Source organism: Trachypithecus francoisi, unplaced genomic scaffold (assembly GCF_009764315.1).
Source record: "Trachypithecus francoisi isolate TF-2019V2 unplaced genomic scaffold, Tfra_2.0 Lachesis_group3, whole genome shotgun sequence".
NCBI classification, from domain to species: Eukaryota; Metazoa; Chordata; class Mammalia; order Primates; family Cercopithecidae; genus Trachypithecus; species Trachypithecus francoisi.
The window spans coordinates 113,413,000-113,432,558 of record NW_022681468.1 but is presented as its reverse complement, the minus strand read 5'-3'; the positions used below and the strand labels follow the sequence as shown (position 1 = coordinate 113,432,558).

Below are 19,559 nucleotides of genomic sequence, written 5' to 3'. Positions count from 1 at the left end.
GCTTTGTTCAGTAAGTCTCCTGTATGAGAACCCCGACTTGCCAAATAGATTCTGGGTTGCGTCTCTGCCTTCCCTTTCCCTCCTCCTTTAACACCTAACACAGGTAGGATCAAACTGGTAAAAGCTACAAACAATGGCAGTGGGAGAAGTTCCTCGAGTTTTATTGAAAATTTAGGAGACATCAATTCATTAACTCTCTACAGAGTCAGAAACATGAACTAAATCTGTGGTTCCCAAACCTGGATCATCCTGTCACTCACTAACAACCTATTGGATGGACCCAGGAATCAGCATTTTATGGAGCTCAAGTGATAGATAACGTCACCAATCTTCAGATATGCAATCAGGAACTCATGCATAACTTTAAATTCACAGGGCAGTTGGGTTACAGCCTCTTCAAATAAATGACAATTTAAAGTTACCTCCTCCAGGCCTTTTATCATTAATCCCATTTCTTACACGTTCCACTAAACCCCTAACCTCTCTAGTTTCTCAAATTTCCAAGAATCTCTGTTCACTTCTTATGTTTGTGCACTCCCAAGAGAATGGAGGCTCATCTGGAGAAGGAACTAGATTAATCTTCTGCTCTACACGAGCTCCTGATTATGGTAAGAAACTTAATAAAAATTTATTGGCAGATCAGAAGATGGATCCTTAGAGGAAGTCTAGTGTAAGAGTTGAAAGAAGGTACTTTGGAGTCAGATGGTCTGGATCCTGGCTGTAGCAAATTAACATTCCTGTCTCTCAATTTTTTTCTTCTGTCAATACCTACCTCAAAAGGTTGTGGAGGGTGAATGAGATGATACCTAGAAATTACTCTAAACAGTGCCTGGAATAGAGTAAGCATCCAGTAAATTGGTTGCTATGACTATTATTAAGAACACCCCAATATTTCCCAGCCACAATTGCCCCAACTGGGCAAGCCATCACCAGCCAACAGGTATGATATGGGGAGTGGTCTTCCATGGACAAAGCTTCTGGTTCCATTCTTTCTAAGAGAGAAATGCAAATGACTCAAGATCTTCTCACAAACACCATGTATCCACAGATAGGGAGTTTCCTGGGGAGAATGACAACCCTTTTGGTACTCTGCAGACATGAGGACCCTACATCAGGAGGTCCTAGCTAGGAGAGTCAGTCACCAACCCTGTTGCCCTTCGAGTCTACTACATGAAGCATGGGCACAAGAACAACAACCTGGAACTTAAGAACTATTTATACTCTGAAAGGACAGCTAAACAAACCTCTGTTCTCCAAAGACAAGATCTCCATCTTCCATGCAATGAGGAGACCACAGGCTTTGTAAGCAGACCAACTTGAGCTCGTTTTAGAGCAAATCACTGTAACCCTCTGGACCTCACCTTCCTCATCTATATAGAAATGAGAAAGGGGTGCACAGGAGAAGGGAGAGAAGATAATACCTCACTGAATTGTTGTGAAGTTTGAATGAAGCAATGAGGAGAAAAGCACCTAGCATAGTGCTTAGCACATCTCAAGCACTGAACTGGTGCTGGTCCCTCTGTCCAGATACAGGGCCATGGCCTACAGACAAGGTGAACTCATAGTGTCAGAACTCTAAGTCTCAGATACTGAAGCCTTGGGTCCCTCCCTGCCTCCCTCATCCCTCCCAGACCAGCTCCGGGACCCCGTCCCTCATGTCCCAGGCTGCTAAATTGATGAAGCTAAAAGGATTTTGATCATGTCGGTATATTTATATGTAAATACAAAACTGTATCACTGTAAGATATTGAATATGAACATTACAATTATTTTCTGAATCTGCCTCAGTCCATTGATATTAAATACAAAAATGAAATGATTGTAAAAAATAAGAATATACACATTCAAAGAGCTTATTACAATATAAAATTATTGAGGTCTGATCAGCTGCCAACCTCATCTTCTGTGACAGGGGAAGGTTTAGGAGTTCCTGGGATTTTCTTGGGAATGTGGAGTACTAAGGACTCTTGATTTATCCCTAGCACATAAGGATGAGTGGGCTGGAAGCAGGCAGGGACAGGTTGGGTGGGTAGGGGACAAACAGTGATTGCAGGGGACCACCTCACTCAGCCAGAGGGTAAAGCTTTTTATTGACACAGAACCCACCCAGTTTGAGGGTCTAGCAGGCTAGCAGGCAGGAAGAGATGGGCATCTCAGTAGACGGCCAAGCTTCATAAAGGAACCATCCAGCAAAAGAAAAAGGGCCCCAGCTCATCCTCCCAGGGAGGCATTTTCTTAGTAGTTTTTTCTCTCTCGTACTTGGGCTACGCCTCCTTCCTTCTAAGACTTCGTACCGATTGCATGTGGCTCTGGCTGCTCAGTGAGTTCATCTCTACCCTCCGCCTCCCATCCATGGGATAGTGAAAGCAAAGAGAGAGTATGGAATCACAGTGGAGGTCTGTTCCCCAAATTGGCCAAGTAAATGCAGAAAAATCATCAGATAAGGGAAATCCATGCTGAGCTAACCCAGTGTCACCACAAACTAATACATTCTTGGCTCCAACAGGAGGGAGATAAGTCATTACTTAAGGAAGGGCCCCTGTGGCAGGAACATGGAGAAGTGTGTGTGTCCTCTTCCACCACTCTGTAGCCTGACAACAGGAGACATGATCACCAACCCAAGCTAGTCCAGGATAAATAGTAGGGTCCAAGAAGCAAGGAGTCCTGAACTGCAACACAGAGCCCCAGGAACTTCTACAAAGGAATATCTGTGTGTATATGTATTTATAGAATACGATCATATTATCACATACAATATATATTATATACACACGTACATATGGACCCATACACATAAGTACACACACGCACACACAGAGAATGACAGGACTGGAATACACGCCCTACTTATAAACGTGCTTGGCACTCAGGACGATCTCTAGAATATGTAACTTGGTCAAGCTCTCTGGGGAGAAAGGCAAATGCTCATCAAACCTCCCCATAAAATCCTAGCAAAGGGAAGGAGTGGGAGACAGGAGACCTCCAGAAAGAGAATGGCGGGAGAAAGGAGGAGGGAGGTTCCTTCCCCACTTACCTCGGGGACCCTGGCAAAAATCAATAGCCACAATTTGGTTTTAATAAGGCACAGTTTGATAGCAGGTGCTAGGAATTAAGAACACATTGCTGCTGGCCCTTTCTAGTGGCAATTTCACCACATTTATCTAGCCAAAGGGAAAGGCTGCCTTGTGTGCACACGTGTGCCGGGAGACACAAGAAAGAAGTTGATCCATGGCTTCAGCGTAACCGATGGCAACCTATAGGCTCAGCGGTGTCCAGGGTAGTTTAAGGAAGGCTGGCCAGCAGGTAGGAGGTTCGTGGGAGAGTTACTGACCCTCCACAGCCAGCAGGTTTTGGCCAGAGGATACCATGCCCTCCTTCTCTGCGAACTCCAGGATGGCCTTGTAGCAAAAATAGTACTGCTCAGGGGTCTGGATGCTGAAGGCCCTCTGGGTCCTCATGCGTGACACCGTCTGGAACACATTAAGGGTGCCAAGCTCCTCCAGCTGTGCCAGGCAGATGTCCAGGGAGCAGAAGGTACCTGAAGAAGGAAGGAAGTGATCACATCTGGTTTACCTCTTCTCTCTTCCTCCCTCTACCAAATAACCCAGGGAGAACTGAATGAATGAATTCAAAGGCAAAGCACCTCTTGGCAGAAGGCCAGGTGGCCTTAGGCCTGAAAGGACTCGAGGGGAGGTCACAGGGAGTGTTGGAGGCCAGAGAAATGAGAAGGCCTCTTACCTCTCAGGACATACACTGGGGTAACAGGAAGTGGAAACAGGAAGGTGACATAGGGGAACTTCCTGCTTCAATCCCAGACAGACAGACTGACAGCACTCCCACACCTAATTTCCAGAGTCCACAAGTTTTTCAGAGGCCTAACACAAACCTATTCCCAGCTTTCTCCCAAAGGACCTTTGAACTAGAAAGGCCAACATTTTCTACCATGTACATGCCCTTAAGACAAAAGCTGCTAACTGGCTCCAGAATGGACAACACAGCACAGGGAGGGGAGTCCCTCCAGGGAGGGCTGTATGGGAAGGAAGCAGCAGACCAGCTGAGCTCCCTGGGATACCTGCAGCGACAGTGCTAACAGGTGACAGGGTCAGCATTATGATGGGGTATATAAAACATCAACCCCTAGAGGACTTGGCTTGTGAAATATATATTCTGGCCATTACTTGGTCCACCAAAAGGACATTAGAAGAGGGATTTTTCACAGCAATTCACCAAGGGAGCAAGTGAGTTCCTTCTCCAGTCACAGATGTGGGCTAACAGCTTTGTTTTTCCTCCTCCACCCCTACTGCCTCTGCAGACACCAAGAGGTGCATTAGGTGCATTACCTGTCCTGCCAATGCCTGCACTGCAATGGACCACAATGGGTGGCTCAGAGCACTGCCCTTTGGAGCGTGCTCCCATGTTGCTCACAGCCAGGCTCTGCTGGTTTCTGACCACTCTCAAGAAGTCAATGAGGGAAGCTGCTGAGGAAGGGACACCATAGTCTGGCCAGCTCAAGAACTGGAAGTGGGTCACCTGGCGTTTCTGCCGTTCCTTAGATGAGAAAAGAAGTAAACGTTAACGAGGTTATTTCTGCCTGTCCCTAGCTACCACTGGCTTTTCCAGATTCTCAACACCCTGGTTATCCCTACCACCAAGGCTCCTATCTACCACTGTCAACTTTTCCCGTAACTGCTTCTTTACTACAAACCCAAAGGAAGGGTTGGTTAATTATTTGGAAAAGGCAGAATTCCTATACTGTAAGATCCAGAATTTTTTTTTTGAGACAGGATCTTACTCTGTCGCCCAGGCTGGAGTACAGTGGCATGATCAAACTTACTGCTGCCTTGACCTCACAGGTGTGTGCCACCATGATCAGCTAATTTTTTCTATGTTTTGTAGAGACGGGATCTCACTGTGTTGCCTAGATTGTCTTGAACTCCTGGGCTCAAGTGATCCTTCCACCTCTGCCTCCCAGAGCGCTGGGATTATAGGAATAAGCCATTGCACCCAGACCCAGATTTCTTTCTTTTTTTTTTTTTTTTTTGAGACAGTCTCTCACTATCGCCCAGGCTGGAGTGCAGTGGTGAGGTCTCTGCTCACTTCAACCTCTGCACTGTGAGTTCAAGCGATTCTCCTGCCTCCCAGCTAATTTTTTCTATTTTTTAGTAGAGACAGGGTTTCACTACGTTGGCCGGGCTGGTCTTGAACTCCTGACCTTGTGATCCGCCCGCCTCAGCCTCCCAAAGTGCTGGGATTACAGGCTTGAGCCACCGTGCCCGGCCTTACCCAGCCCCAGATATCTAAAATTATAAGCTTTACTCCTATTTAATGTTCCTATTGTGCTGCAGTAATATGGCTATACTGGCTGTGAGTGAAATATCCTCATCCTGTCCCTAGAAAAACAGAAGCAACTCATAACCTCCCTGGTATCCTATCTATTCCCTCTGGAAATTTTCATTACAGTAAGTATTCTCCCCCTGTTTCAACAAGGTGAGAAAAAAGAAACCTGGATTTACCTCTGTGTTGTGAATTTCTAGCGTTGTTTTCTTATAATGATTCATGTTCTCCACGCCTAGATTGGTCACTGTGAGGAAGCCAAATCGGATCCGAGAGTCTTTTTCTAAAGGCCAGTACTGGCCACACTTTCTCCTGCCGCCTTCTTCAAAGCTGAAGACACACAGAGCAAGGTAAGCCTTCCATCCTTCCTCTCCACAGCAGTAACCTGGCTTCCACAAAGACCTGATATACCCCCAGGCAGCAATATCATCTGTTGCATTGCTTCTAACTTACACCATTTATTCTCAGCAGAAAGGAAAGGAAACCTCTTCATTCTAAACAAATGTACTCACAGCTAAGGTTTTTGCATGTACTCATATAGCAGACAGTTACTGAGCACTTACTACAGCATTTGGTCTTTTTCCTAATATGCAATAGTACTTCTCATATATGTGGGATAAATACTGGGTGAACAGAGAAAAAAACAGTATAGTAGCTGGGGGTAGTGGTGCATGCCTGTAACCCCAGCTACTTGGGAGGCTTAGGTAGGAGAATCACCTAAGACCAGGAGTTTGAGACCAGCCTGGGCAACATGGTGAGACTCCATCTCAAAAAAAAAAGAAAAAGAAAAAAAAAAACAGTAGAGAAAATATGATAGATCAGAGAGAACTCTCTGGCCTATACCTCAGCCACTGCTTATTGTCTTCCCCAATAAGAGATGTTAGATAATAGAGAACTGATAAACACACATCTCCTGGAATGTTAGCAGGAGGTTTGTGTAAAGGCCTGAAGTTCCAGCCCAGGTAACACGGAAACCCTGTCTCTAGTAAAAACACAAAAACTAGCCAGGCATGGTGGTGGGTACCTGTAGTCCCAGCTACTTAGGAGGCTGAGGCAGGAGGATTGCTTGAATCCAGGAGGTTGAGACTGCAGTGAGCTGAGATGGCACCACTGCACTCCAGCCTAGATGACAAAGCGAGACTCTGTCTCAAAAAAAAGAAAAAAAAAAAAAAGCCGGGCGCGGTGGCTCAAGCCTGTAATCCCAGCACTTTGGGAGGCCAAGACGGGCGGATCACGAGGTCAAAAGATCGAGACCATCCTGGCTAACCCGGTGAAACCCCGTCTCTACTAAAAAATACAAAAAACTAGCCGGGCGAGGTGGCGGGCGCCTGTAGTCCCAGCTACTCGGGAGGCTGAGGCAGGAGAATGGCGTAAACTCGGGAGGCGGAGCTTGCAGTGAGCTGAGATCCGGCCACTGCACTCCAGCCTGGGCAACAGAGCGAGACTCCGTCTCAAAAAAAAAAAAAAAAAAAAAAAAGGCTTAGGCCGGGCACAGTGACTTGTGCCTGCTGTAATCCCAGCACTTTAGGAGACGGAGGTGGCAGATCTCCTGAGGTCAGGAGTTCGAGACCAGCCTGGCCAACATGGTGAAACCCCATCTCTACTAAAAATACAAAAATTAGCCAGGCATGGTGGTGGGCACCTGTAATCCCAGCTACTTGGGAATTCTTCTGCTGAGGCAGAAGAATCGCTCGAACCTGGGAGGCAGAGGTTGCAGTGAGCTGAGGTCGCACCACTGAACTCCAGCCTGCACAACAGAGTGAGACTCTGTCTCAAAGAAAAAAAAAAAAAAGCCTAAATCTACCTCGCCACCCTACAGTGCCCCCAAAGTATTCCAAGGTAGAACTTCTACCACTACCTCCTCTCTAAATAAGAGGTGGTTATAACAGTGCTAAGGAAGGAAATTGAACATTCATTTTTTTCCTTCCTCATCTGAAATAGGTTATTGCTGAAATTTGCCAGATTTGTAGACCAAACTTTCAAAAATATTCCTTTCATTAAAACCTTCCTGGCCGGGCACGGTGGCTCACACTTACAATCCCAGCACTTTGGGAGGCTGAGGTGACGGATCATGAGGTCAGGAGCTCAAGACCAGCCTGACCAACATGGTAAAACCCCATCTCTACTAAAAATACAAAAATTAGCTGGGCATGGTGGCACGTGCCTATAATCTCAGCTACTCAGGAGAATCGCTTGAACCCGGGAGGCGGGGGTTGCGGTGAGCTGAGATAGAGCCATTGTACTCCCGCCTGGGTGACAGAGCGAGATACCGTCTCCAAAAAAAAAAAAAAAAACAGCTACTCAGGAGGCTGAGGCAGGAGAATTGCTCGAACCTGGGAGACGGAGGTTACAGTGAGCCAAGATCACGCCACTGCACTCCAGCCTGGCGACAGAGTGAGACTCCATCTCAAAAAAAAAAAAAAAAAGTAGCAACAAATGGAGAGCAAAGGGGATCTGGTAATTCAGTAGTCAGGAAGAGAGCACCCCTCTGGAAATAGGGAACACATTAAAGAATTGTCCCATGTTTCCCAGAACTTCCTTTAGTGGATAAGGCCAGGACCTCAAAATAGGGTATAACTGGCACAGGGTTGCCAGAGCCAGGGATTAAAGCTTTAACAGGTTAGATCTATTCATCTCCATGATACCCGGGTTGTGGATTAGCTAAGAGATATCTCAAAATCTTTGCCATGGCTTTCCTAATCCTCAAAAAAAATTATTTTTTAAATTGAGACATAGTCTCACTCTGTAGCCCAGGCTGGAGTGCAATGGCATGATGTCAGCTCACTGCAACCTCTGCCTCTCGGGTTCAAGTGATTCTCCTGCCTCAGCCTCCCGAGTAGTTGGGATTACAGGCACACACCACCATGCCCGGCTTATTTTTTGTACTTTTAATAGAGATGGGGTTTCACCAGGCTGGCCAGGCTGGTCTGGAACTCCTGACCTCATGATCCGCCTGCCTCGGCCTCCCTAAGTGCTGGGATTACAGGCGTGAGCCACTGTGCCAGGCTGGCCCACATTATTTCTAAAAGCTAAACTTCCCTCTTCAATCACCTATGCTTAGGGACAGAGTGGAGGTGGAGACCAGTGGAAAAAAGGGATTAACTCACCGGGTGGTCATGACAATCACCAAGACTTTTTGCTCCCATACCATGAGCCAGAAATCACGATAGGTATTCTCCAAAGGACCTGGAATAAAAGTAGAAGACAAGAAACATGACTCTGGGAAATACTTTTTTTCCTTTGTAGGCTCTTCTGTTTTACTCCCCAATAATAACTCCAAACCATAGATGTTAGCTCCCTGCTCATCTTTCCACATCCCTGCTATTCAGTGTGGTCCATGGACAAATCACACCAGCATCGTATGGCAGAGTGTAAGAAACATGAATCTGCATGTTAACAAGATCCCCAGGTGAGTCATAGGTAGGTTTGGGAAGCACTGCTACATACCCTCTCAGATCCTTAATCATCAGAACTTCAGCCATCACATCCAGGCCGACAGTGTCAACTGTGTATGAGTCTCTAGCTGTTTTCATCTCACCTAAGCTTCAGTTTTATAATCACAGATTGCTTACTAAACCATTAACCTTCTGTTTCCCATCATCTCAGATCCATTATGTCTGCAACTAAGTCTCCTCCTTCAAAATTAGCTTTATCTTGGCCAGGTGCAGTGGCTCATGCCTATAATTCCAGCCCTCTGGGAGGCCAAGGCAGGCAGGTTGCCTGAGCTCAGGAGTTCGAGATCAGCCTGGCAACATGGTAAAACCCCGTCTCTATGAAAAATACAAAAATTAGCCGAGTGTGCTGGCACATGCCTGTAGTCCCAGGTACTTGGGAGGCTGAGGCACAAGAATTGCTTGACCCCAGGAGGTGGAGGTTGCAGTGAGCCAAGATCACACCACTGCACTCCAGCCTGGGCAGTAGAATGAGACTTCGTCTCAAAAAAGAGAAAAATTAGCTTTATCTTGCAACTTTCTTATCTCTGTTAACAATACTAGCATTCTTAAATCATTCAGTCTTAAAACGTTGAAGTCAACACTGACTTACCCATTTCCTTCATCTCCCAGAAGCAGTCAGTCACCAAATCCTAGAGATTTTTTACCTTTGAAATGTTTTTGCTTTTTATTCTTTTGCCCTCCATCTTCTCCCCATCCTGCTCTTCCTGCTCAATTTCACTGACACAAAGACCACATCATCTTCTGTCTAAGTTACTGTAACACTATTCAGTCTACTTTTCTGAATAGGCCTTTTTCCGTTCCAGTCTACTCTGGGAAACCCCACCAGTTTAATCTTTCTTTTTTTTTTTTTTTTTTTTTTGAGACGGAGTCTCGCTCTTGCCCGGGCTGGAGTGCAGCGGCCGGATCTCAGCTCACTGCAAGCTCTGCCTCCCAGGTTTACGCCATTCTCCTGCCTCAGCCTCCCGAGTAGCTGGGACTACAGGTACCCACCACCTCGCCCGGCTAGTTTTTTGTATTTTTCAGTAGAGACGGGATTTCACCGTGTTAGCCAGGATGGTCTCGATCTCCTGACCTCGTGATCCGCCCGTCTCGGCCTCCCAAAGTGCTGGGATTACAGGCTTGAGCCACCGCACCCAGACCAGTTTAATCTTTCTTAAAAGTTTCTTCATCAGAACATAGACACACCATGCTCACTTTGGTCTCTATTCTTTTTTTTTTTTTTTTTTTTTTTGAGGCGGAGTCTCGCTCTGTCGCCCGGACTGGAGTGCAGTGGCCGGATCTCAGCTCACTGCAAGCTCCGCCTCCCGGGTTTACGCCATTCTCCTGCCTCAGCCTCCCGAGTAGCTGGGACTACAGGCGCCCGCCACCTCGCCCGGCTAGTTTTTGTATTTTTAGTAGAGACGGGGTTTCACTGTGTTAGCCAGGATGGTCTCGATCTCCTGACCTCGTGATCCGCCCGTCTCGGCCTCCCAAAGTGCTGGGATTACAGGCTTGAGCCACCGTGCCCGGCCTGGTCTCTATTCTTTTGCTCAAGCTGTCTCCATTACCTCCAATGCTATTCATTTTCTACCCATTTTCAAGTGCCGCCTCTTCCTTGAAGCTTTCTCTGACCACCTCATTCCTTGTGAAGCTTCTTCTCTTTTGCTTTTGATGGCATAGCTGGTTAACCATTTAATTTATATACTCTTCCATCCATTATTTTACTTTGTGGGAATTAATGATATCTCAGTAAACATTGTCCTAAGGACAAGGGATTACAGGTATGAGCCACTATGCCTGGCCAGATTCTCCTTTTTTAGTTAGAACCTGCATAGGGCTGAGCACTCAGCAGTAACTTTGAAGATACTTGTGAACTACCAACTCCACTTTGATCAAGACAGTAACTGGCCGGGCGCAGGGCTCACACCTATAATCCCAACACTTGGGAGGCCAAGGCGGGCGGATCACTTGAGGTCAGGAGTCCGAGACCAGCCTGGCCAACATGGTAAAACCCAATCTCTACTAAAAATACAAAAATTAGCTGGGCATGATGGCAGTTGCCTGTAATCCTAGCTACTTGGGAGCCTGAGTTAGGAGAATTGCTTAAACCCGGGAGGTGGAGGTTGCATTGAGCCTAGATCGCACCGTTGAACTCTAGCCTGGGTGACAGCAAGACTCCATCTCAAGAAAAAAAAAAAGTAACAACTCAAGATAATTCCTTATACTTTCTGGGTGTTTCCTCCCTCTGCTTTCAGGAAAGCAGGGCAGTACTAATGGTTAATTTTGGCCTAGAAGTCTGCTGGTTCTACTACCATTATTGCTAAGTCTTTTAGCAAGCACTAACATGATACTGGAATGCCCTCTCTGCAGAAGTGGATGATGTCAAAAGCATGTGAGGTCTTAGAAATATGCTAAATGTCCAATAAGAGAGGATTAATTAAATTATGGCATGTCAAGTGGGGTGCAATGGCGCACACCTGTAATCCCAGCCCTTTGGAAGGATGAGGTAGGCAGATCACTTGAGCCTAGGAGTTTGAGACCAACCTGGGCAACATTGTGAAACCCTATCCCTACAAAAAATACAAACATTAGCCAGGTGTAGTAGCACATGCCTGTAGTCCCAGCTACTCAGGAGACTGAGGTGAGAGGATCACCTGTGCCTGGAGAGACCGAGGCTACATTGAGTCATGATCGTGAACCATAATCATACCACTCTGTCACCCAGCCTAGGTGACAAAGTGAGACCCTGTCTCAAAAATAAATAAATAAATAATAGTATACCCATAATTTATACAGTCTATAAAGCTGATGTTGTAAGAGCTGTATTTTTTGCTATGGAAATGTATTCACAGATACCATTAAATGAAATAAGAGATGTGTATAGAAAGAGCATATTTGGTTAAATTAAAAGTTTAGTTTTTTTTTTTTTTGAGACCGAGTATCACTCTGTCACCCAGGCTGGAGTTCAGTGGCGTGATCTCAGCTCACTGCAACCTCTGCCTCCCGGGTTCAAGCGATTCTCCTCCTTCAGTCTCCCAAGCAGCTAGGACTATAGGCGCCCACCACCACACCCGGCTAATTTTAGTAGGGACTGGGTTTCACCGTGTTAGCCAGGCTGGTCTCGAACTCCTGACCTTGAACTCCTGACCTCAGGTGATCCACCTGCCTTGGCCTCCCAAAGTGTGGGGATTACAGGCTTAAGCCACCGTGCCTGGCCTCTTTTTTTTTTTTTTTTTTTGAGACGGAGTCTCCCTCTGTCGCCCAGGCTGGAGTACAGTGGCCGGATCTCAGCTCACTGCAAGCTCCGCCTCCTGGGTTTATGCCATTCTCCTGCCTCAGCCTCCCGAGTAGCTGGGACTACAGGCGCACGCCACCTCGCCTGGCTAGTTTTTTGTATTTTTTAGTAGAGACGGGGTTTCACTGTGTTAGCCAGGATGGTCGCGATCTCCTGACCTCGTGATCCGCCCGTCTCGGCCTCCCAAAGTGCTGGGATTACAGGCTTGAGCCGCTGCACCCGGCCTTTTTTTTTTTTTTAAGACAGAGTCTCACTCTGTTGCCCAGGCTGGAGTGCAGTGGCACGATTTCGGCTCACTGCAACCTCCACCTCCTGGGTTCCAGCGATTCTTGTGCCTCAGCCTCCCAAGTAGCTGGGATTACAGGCGCATACCACCATGCCTGGCTAACTTCTGTATTTTTAGTAGAGACAAGGTTTCACCATGTTGGCCAGGCTGGTCACAAACTCTTGACCTCAGGTGATTCACCCACCTCGGCCTCCCAAAGTGCTGGGATTACAGGCTTGAGCTGCTGCGCCCAGCCTGGTTAAATATTTTGTATGCCTATATCTGCATGTAGGCATAGATAAAGGTCTAGGAGGAGATGCTGTAAAATGTTAACATTATCTCTGGGTCCTAGGGTTATGAGGGATTATTTTTGTTTTCTAAATATTCCACAATGGACATCTAGTATACACATCAAGAAGACAGTAAGGACACCTTTTCCACATCTCTGACCCTCAGCCTCATCCACATCCTACTCTCCTGCACCACAGCAACTCTCATATACTTCATTTTCCACATTCAGACAACTGGCAGAATTGGAGTACTGAGCAGTCAGAGCACATGGTAACTCAGTTACCAGATTCAGACTGGGCAAACTTCTCACAGGCTCAAGAGAGATACTTAGAAGGGAAAGTTGTACTTCCCAGCTTAGACCCTTTAACAGTAGACTTCTCTCAAGAAATAAAGTCAGCAGTTTATACTGACATAGGTGAAACAATCCACTGACTTGGCTTGTAAAAACTTCTGAATCAAGCAAACATGGGTTCAAACCCTGGTTCTGCCACTTACTAGCTGCATGGTCCAAGGTCATGTCAACTTTTGGGTTTCAGTTTGCTCATCTATAAATTAATAAACTTCCCTTGCAGAGTCTCTATAATAATTAGATAGCATTTATGCATCTGATATATAATAGGTCTTCTCAATAGATGACATCATTAGTAGAAATATAGGCCGGGCACAGTGGCTGATGCCTGTAATCCCAGCACTTTGGGAAGCTGAGGTAGGCAGATCACTTCAGGCCGGGAGTTCGAGATCAGCCTAGGCAACATGACGAAACCCTGGTTCTACCAAAAATACAAACATTAGCTGGGCATGGTGACAGGTGCCTGTAATCCCAGCTACTCGGGAGGCTGAGGCACGAGAATCGTTTGAGCCCTGGAAGTGGAAGGTGCAGTGAGCTGAGATCACGTCACTGCACTGCAGCCTGGGCGACAGAGCAAAACTCCATCTCAAAAAATTAATTAATTAAAAATAAAGAAGTTGCAGACATTATGATATTTTATGCCCAAATACTTGGGCATTTATTAGGAAAACAAGGACATCTTCCTAAACAAGAATACCACTATCACCTTAAGCATACATTAAACATGGATATAATGTTGGCTAACACAAAGTCTCCAATTGTCTCAATAGTTTGTCTTCAATAGTTTTTTTCTCCCAATTGAGGTTCTAATCACAGATCCTCTTATTTTTTTTCTTTTTGAGATGGAGTTTCGCTCTTGTTGCCCAGGCTGGAGTGCAATGGCACAATCTCGGCTCACTGCAACCTCCGCCTCTTGGGTTCAAGCGATTCTCCTGCTTCGGCCTCCCAAGTAGCTGGGATTACAGGCATGTGCCACCACGCCCGGCTAATTTTGTATTTTTAGTAGAAATGTGGTTTCTCGGCCGGGCGCGGTGGCTCAAGCCTGTAATCCCAGCACTTTGGGAGGCCGAGACGGGCGGATCACGAGGTCAGGAGATCGAGACCATCCTGGCTAACACTGTGAAACCCTGTCTCTACTAAAAAATACAAAAAACTAGCCGGGCGAGGTGGCGGGCGCCTGTAGTCCCAGCTACTCGGGAGGCTGAGGCAGGAGAATGGCGTAAACCCGGGAGGCGGAGCTTGCAGTGAGCTGAGATCCAGCCACTGCACTCCAGCCTGGGCGACAGAGCGAGACTCCGTCTAAAAAAAAAGAAATGTGGTTTCTCTATGTTGGTCAGGCTGGTCTCGAACTACCGACCTCAGGTGATCCACCTGCCCCAGCCTCCCAAAGTGCTGGAATTACAGGTGTGAGCCATTGTGCCCAGTCCTTTTATTTATTTATTTATTTTTGAGGCGGGATCTCGGTGTGTCAGCCAGGCTGGAGTACAGTGGCGCAATCTCGGCTCACAGCAACCTCTGCTTCGTGGGCTCAAGTGATACTCCCACCTCAGCCTCCCAAAGTACTGGGTTTACAGGTGTGAGCCACTGTGCCCAGCCATGGTTCTCTTTAGTCTCCCTTTAATCTAGAACAGTTCTCTGCCTTTTTGTTTTTTATGGCATTAACTTTGGAGAGTCTGAGCCAGTTTTCTTATAGTATGTCACACAATCTGGAGTGTTTCCCATAACTAGATTCAGATTTTAAAACTGGCAATACACAATGCAGGTGATATTTATTTCTCAATTTATCATATCAGGAGGTATACATAATGTCCCTTTGTCCTTTACTGGTGATACTAAGTTTGATCACTTGATTAAGGAGGTATCCACCATATCTTGCTCTGCAGTGGTCAAAGGGCCTTACGCCCATTGATGGTCTGTTGTCCTTCTGTGTTATTATTTCCTCCTACCATCTTTGAAAGTGACATGATATTCTTGAGATGGAGAGGCCAGGTCAGGAAGAGTACTAGGATCATAGGAACATTATAGAAACTCCATCTGAAATCCTCCTAGAGGCCGGGCATGGTGGCTTATGCCTATAATCCCAACACTTTCGGAGGCCAAGGTGGGCAGATCACGAGGTCAGGAATTCGAGACCAGCCTGTCCAACATGGTGAAACCCAGTCTCTACTAAAAATACAACAATTAGCCAGGCGTGGTGGCACACACCTTTAGTCCCAGCTACTCAGGAGGCTGAGGAAGGAGAATCACTTGAACTCAGGAGGTGGAGGTTGCAGTGAGCTGAGGTGGTGCCACTGCACTCTAGCCTGGGTGACAGAGCGAGACTCCGTCTCAAAAGAGAGAGAAAAAAAATGAGAAATCCTCCTAGAGCTCAGTTTTCACTGTCAGACTTACTAGCACATACTATCTATGTCAGAACATTTATTGGAGTGCTCTGTGATGGTATAGGAACCAGCCTAGGCCTATTAGGACCGCAATACTCATTCCTAGATTGGACTCAATCTCTGGGGTGTCCACTATTCTTGGCCTCTTACTAGAAAGGAAGAGCATGAAGAGCTCACTGGCTGATTAATTCCGATACCCTACACCCTTGCCAATATTAAGAAATAGCCCCAAAACTTGCAGGCCATAGTGTTATGTGTTTAAATCTCCAGTTTATCTCTATGGGGTGAGTTTCTAGGCATACCTGGTACAGAAACCCCAGACTTCTTATCTGCTTTTCTCAACCACCACCAATCTTTATAAAAGGCCAGGATCTAGTGGCCAAAACCTCCACTCAAGTTACCATTCGTTTAAAAATTATGCTGTCATTTGGCACAAGGAATCATAAGTAGATGGCACAAAATCAACATGGGAGGGATGGACCAGCTTACCTTGTGTGCCAATGTAAGCATTCTTCTGCTTGTAGCCATCCATGAAGCTGGCATTGATGTAATCTGTCTAATGATAAAAAAGGAGACATCACTATAGCTACACAGAATATACCATTTGGGTCATAAAATGATGTACTCAGTAAATAAAACCCAAGGTGTGAATATTCTCTTCTTGTTGAGCAGAAAATGAGCAGTGAAATGGCCAGCTCAAACCCTCAGTTCAATAAATGGTGCTGGGACAAGTAGATATCTACATGCAGAGAAATCAAGCTGACTCCTTCCTCACACCATACACAAAAACTGACGCAAAATGGATCAAAGACCAAATGTAAGGGATTAAAACTATTAAAACTCTCAGAATAAAATGTAAGGTAAGAGCAAATCTTTGTGACCTTGGTTTAGGCAAAGTCTTCACAGATATGACACCAAAGGCATAAGTGATAATAGAAAAGAGATAAACTATATTAAAATTAAAAACTTATGCTAGGCGCAGTGGCTCACGCCTGTAATCCCAGCACTTTGGGAGGCCGAGGAGGGCGGATCACAAGGTCAGGAGATCGGGACCATCCTGGCTAACACAGTGAAACCCCATCTCTACTAAAAATACAAAAAAAAAAAAAAAAAAATAGCTGGGCGTGGTGGCAGGCGCCTGTAGTCCCAGCTACTCAGGAGGCTGAGGCAGGAGAATGGCATGAACCCAGGAGGCAGAGCTTGCAGTGAGCCAAGATGGTGCCACTGCATTCCAGCCTGGGCGACAGAGCAAGACTCCGTCTCAAAAAAAAAAAAAAAAAAAAAAAATCATTCATCATTAGCCATCAGGGAAATGCAAATCCATACCACAAGATACTAATCACCCACTAGGATGACTACAGATATCAATTATAGATAATATTGCTGGCAAGGATGTGGAAAAACTGAAACCCTCATACACATGTATACCCTGCTTATACATTGCTAGTGGTAATGTAAAATGCTACAGTTACTTTAGAAAACAGCCTGGTTGTTCCTCAAAAGATTAAAAAGTTACCATATGACTCAGCAATTCCACTCCTTAGCAAAATAATAACATATGTCCATACAAAACCTTATACATAAATATCCATAGCAGCATTATTCATAATAGCCAAAAATGGAAACAACTCAAATGTCCTTCAGCTGATAAATGAATAAAGGTGGTATATCCATACAATGGAATATTATTTGGCAGTAAAAAGGAGTGATGTGATAATACATGCTACAACATGGATGGACCTAGAAAACATTACGCTAAGTGATAGAAGCCAGATACAAAAAGTTACATAGTCTAGGATTCTCTTTGTATGAGATCCCTAGAACAGGCAAATCTATGGAGATAGGAAATAAATTAGGGTGGGTTAGAGGGAAATAGGTAGTAACTGCCAAGGGTGTGAGGTTTCTTTGGGAAATGAAAAACATGTTCTAAAGTTGATTGTGGTGATGGTTGCACAACTCTGTGAATATACTAACAGCCATTGACTTATATACTTTATTTTTATTATTATTATTTTTTTGAGATGGAATCTCGCTCTGTCGCCCAGGCTGTAGTGCAGTGGCACAATCTCGGCTCATTGCAAGCTCTGCCTCCCGGGTTAACGCCATTCTCCTGCCTCAGCCGCTCGAGTAGCTGAGACTACAGGTGCCCACCACCATGCCTAGCTAATTTTTTGTATTTTTAGTAGAGACGGAGTTTCACTGTGGTCTTGATCTCCTGACCTCGTGATCTGCCTGCCTCGGCCTCCCAAAGTGCTGGGATTACAGGCATGAGCCACCGCGCCCGGCGACTTACATACTTTAAATAGGTAAATTGTATGGTATGTGAACTGTTGGAGGCTGAAAGAATGAGGGTCACAATCAACTCAGTATACCACTGGAGGCTATATGAGCAAAAAGCAAACTTCTCATGAAAGCAGGATGTTAGCAAACTGACAAACTGCGTCTGCCACCCAGAAGGAATGCTGAGGGCAGTCACGACTAAGGCACAAGTGTTGCTTGTGATTAGGCACATCTGAAGCCTGTTAACAATAATGTGAACCTGTGATCAATTAAGCAGCTGACCAATAGTTACCTCCTCCTCCCTGCTCTTGCTACGCAATAAATACAAAGGGCTGTAGAAGCTCAGGGCTGCCTTTGCTCAGTAGAAGTAGGGAGCTGTCTTCTTCTTCCCCGTGTTACCCTTCCTTTAGAATAGTTATTTTTGTCTTAAGTTTTCATTTCTATGTTTGTCCCCCTTCATTCAGTCTCCTAATGACAGTCTCAAGTATTAACAGTAGTAACTGCCCCAGTGACATCTCAAGTAGTAATAGTGGCAGTATGCCAGAGTGAACTATAACTCAATAGAAACTGTTATTTACAAGAAAAGGGTCCATCAGGACTTGCAACACTGTAGCACAGGACCAAATGAGCAAGGCAAGCAAGTAGGAATATCTGGTCCATCCTGCCATACACAAAAGGCAAAATGTGAATGGAGAAGAAATAAAGCTACACCTCATACTTAGGACCATTAACAGGACAGGCCATACACCTGAACTCCATTACTACCTGAATTAATGCAAAGCAACTTCCAGTCAAATTCAAAGGCATCTCAATGAATAGCTCCTGACTCCCTCTCTTCCAGGGTATTCTCCCACCTCCTAATGTCCTCAGTCTTAATTACTTCAACATCATTTTTTTATTAATACCTACTCAAAAGATCCTTTGATCCAGGCTGATAAAAGAGAAACATCGATCAGCTGCAGTTTCATGTGATAGTATAACTAGTTGAGAGTTGAATGGATGGAGGCAGTGGAATGGATAAGGGAAGGTGTGAAGGGTTACAGAGGACAAAAGAAAAGTTTCAATAGCAAACTAGGGAAAACTTATAACCCACTGCACTACAGAGAGGTCAGACTGACTTTCCGCAACCTATCACTCTTTCTCCTGTGGGTCCTATCACTGGGAGGGCAATCTGAACTGTCAGTATTCCATAGCTAACCTCCTAAGATATCTCTACCTCATGGTCAAACCCGTGTTACTTGGATTTGTGTTCCTTAGCCAGTCAGTCTATCAGTTTATCACTCTACTACTTATTTAGTCAAGAGTTTCCTCCTTAGAAACTATTTCTTTGACTAAATAGTGGAGTGATAAACTCACAGTTTTCCCTCCCATAGCAGCTAGTATTGACCTCATATGATTACTGTCCTACCCTAACTCAGACAACTTCACTGAGCTAACAGACCACTTGTAGCAGACTCAGCATGCTAAAAGCCTCACTCACTTCCAAACAGGCTTCTCAATCCAGGGTGCAGTTAGCCTAAGCCTATCCTCTACTCAACCTGGCACATACAAATGGTATAACCTCTTGAGGACCAAGGGAGAAGGTATGGAAAAGTACAAAAGATTTACCTGGTATATGCCAGTCAACATTAGTAAGAACATAAGGAGGAACTAACTTCATGCTTCGAAAAGAATTGTCACTTCTTTACATTATTGCTTTTTTTTTTTTTTTTTTTTTGAGACGGAGTCTCGCTCTGTCGCCCAGGCTGGAGTGCAGTGGCCGGATCTCAGCTCACTGCAAGCTCCGCCTCCCGGGTTTAGGCCATTCTCCTGCCTCAGCCTCCCGAGTAGCTGGGACTACAAGCGCCCGCCACCTCGCCCGGCTAGTTTTTTTGTATTTTTTAGTAGAGACGGGGTTTCACCGTGTTAGCCAGGATGGTCTCGATCTCCT

General features: G+C 45.6%; 1 protein-coding gene across 3 annotated transcripts in view; it reads right to left on the bottom strand.

Annotated features, from left to right (window-relative positions):
* Positions 1-1,691: 1,691 nt before the first annotated feature.
* PTPN9 (protein tyrosine phosphatase non-receptor type 9) overlaps positions 1,692-19,559 on the bottom strand; it is a 114,766-nt gene continuing 96,898 nt past the window's right edge. For all 3 annotated transcript variants that reach the window (XM_033190969.1, XM_033190970.1, XM_033190971.1), the window contains 5 exons: positions 15,839-15,905; positions 8,442-8,520; positions 5,514-5,664; positions 4,341-4,548; positions 1,692-3,538 (listed from right to left, as the gene is read on the bottom strand). In XM_033190969.1, the coding sequence (XP_033046860.1) occupies positions 3,324-3,538; positions 4,341-4,548; positions 5,514-5,664; positions 8,442-8,520; positions 15,839-15,905 (720 nt within the window). In that variant the 3' untranslated portion in view covers positions 1,692-3,323. The remainder of the gene's footprint in view (positions 3,539-4,340; positions 4,549-5,513; positions 5,665-8,441; positions 8,521-15,838; positions 15,906-19,559) is intronic.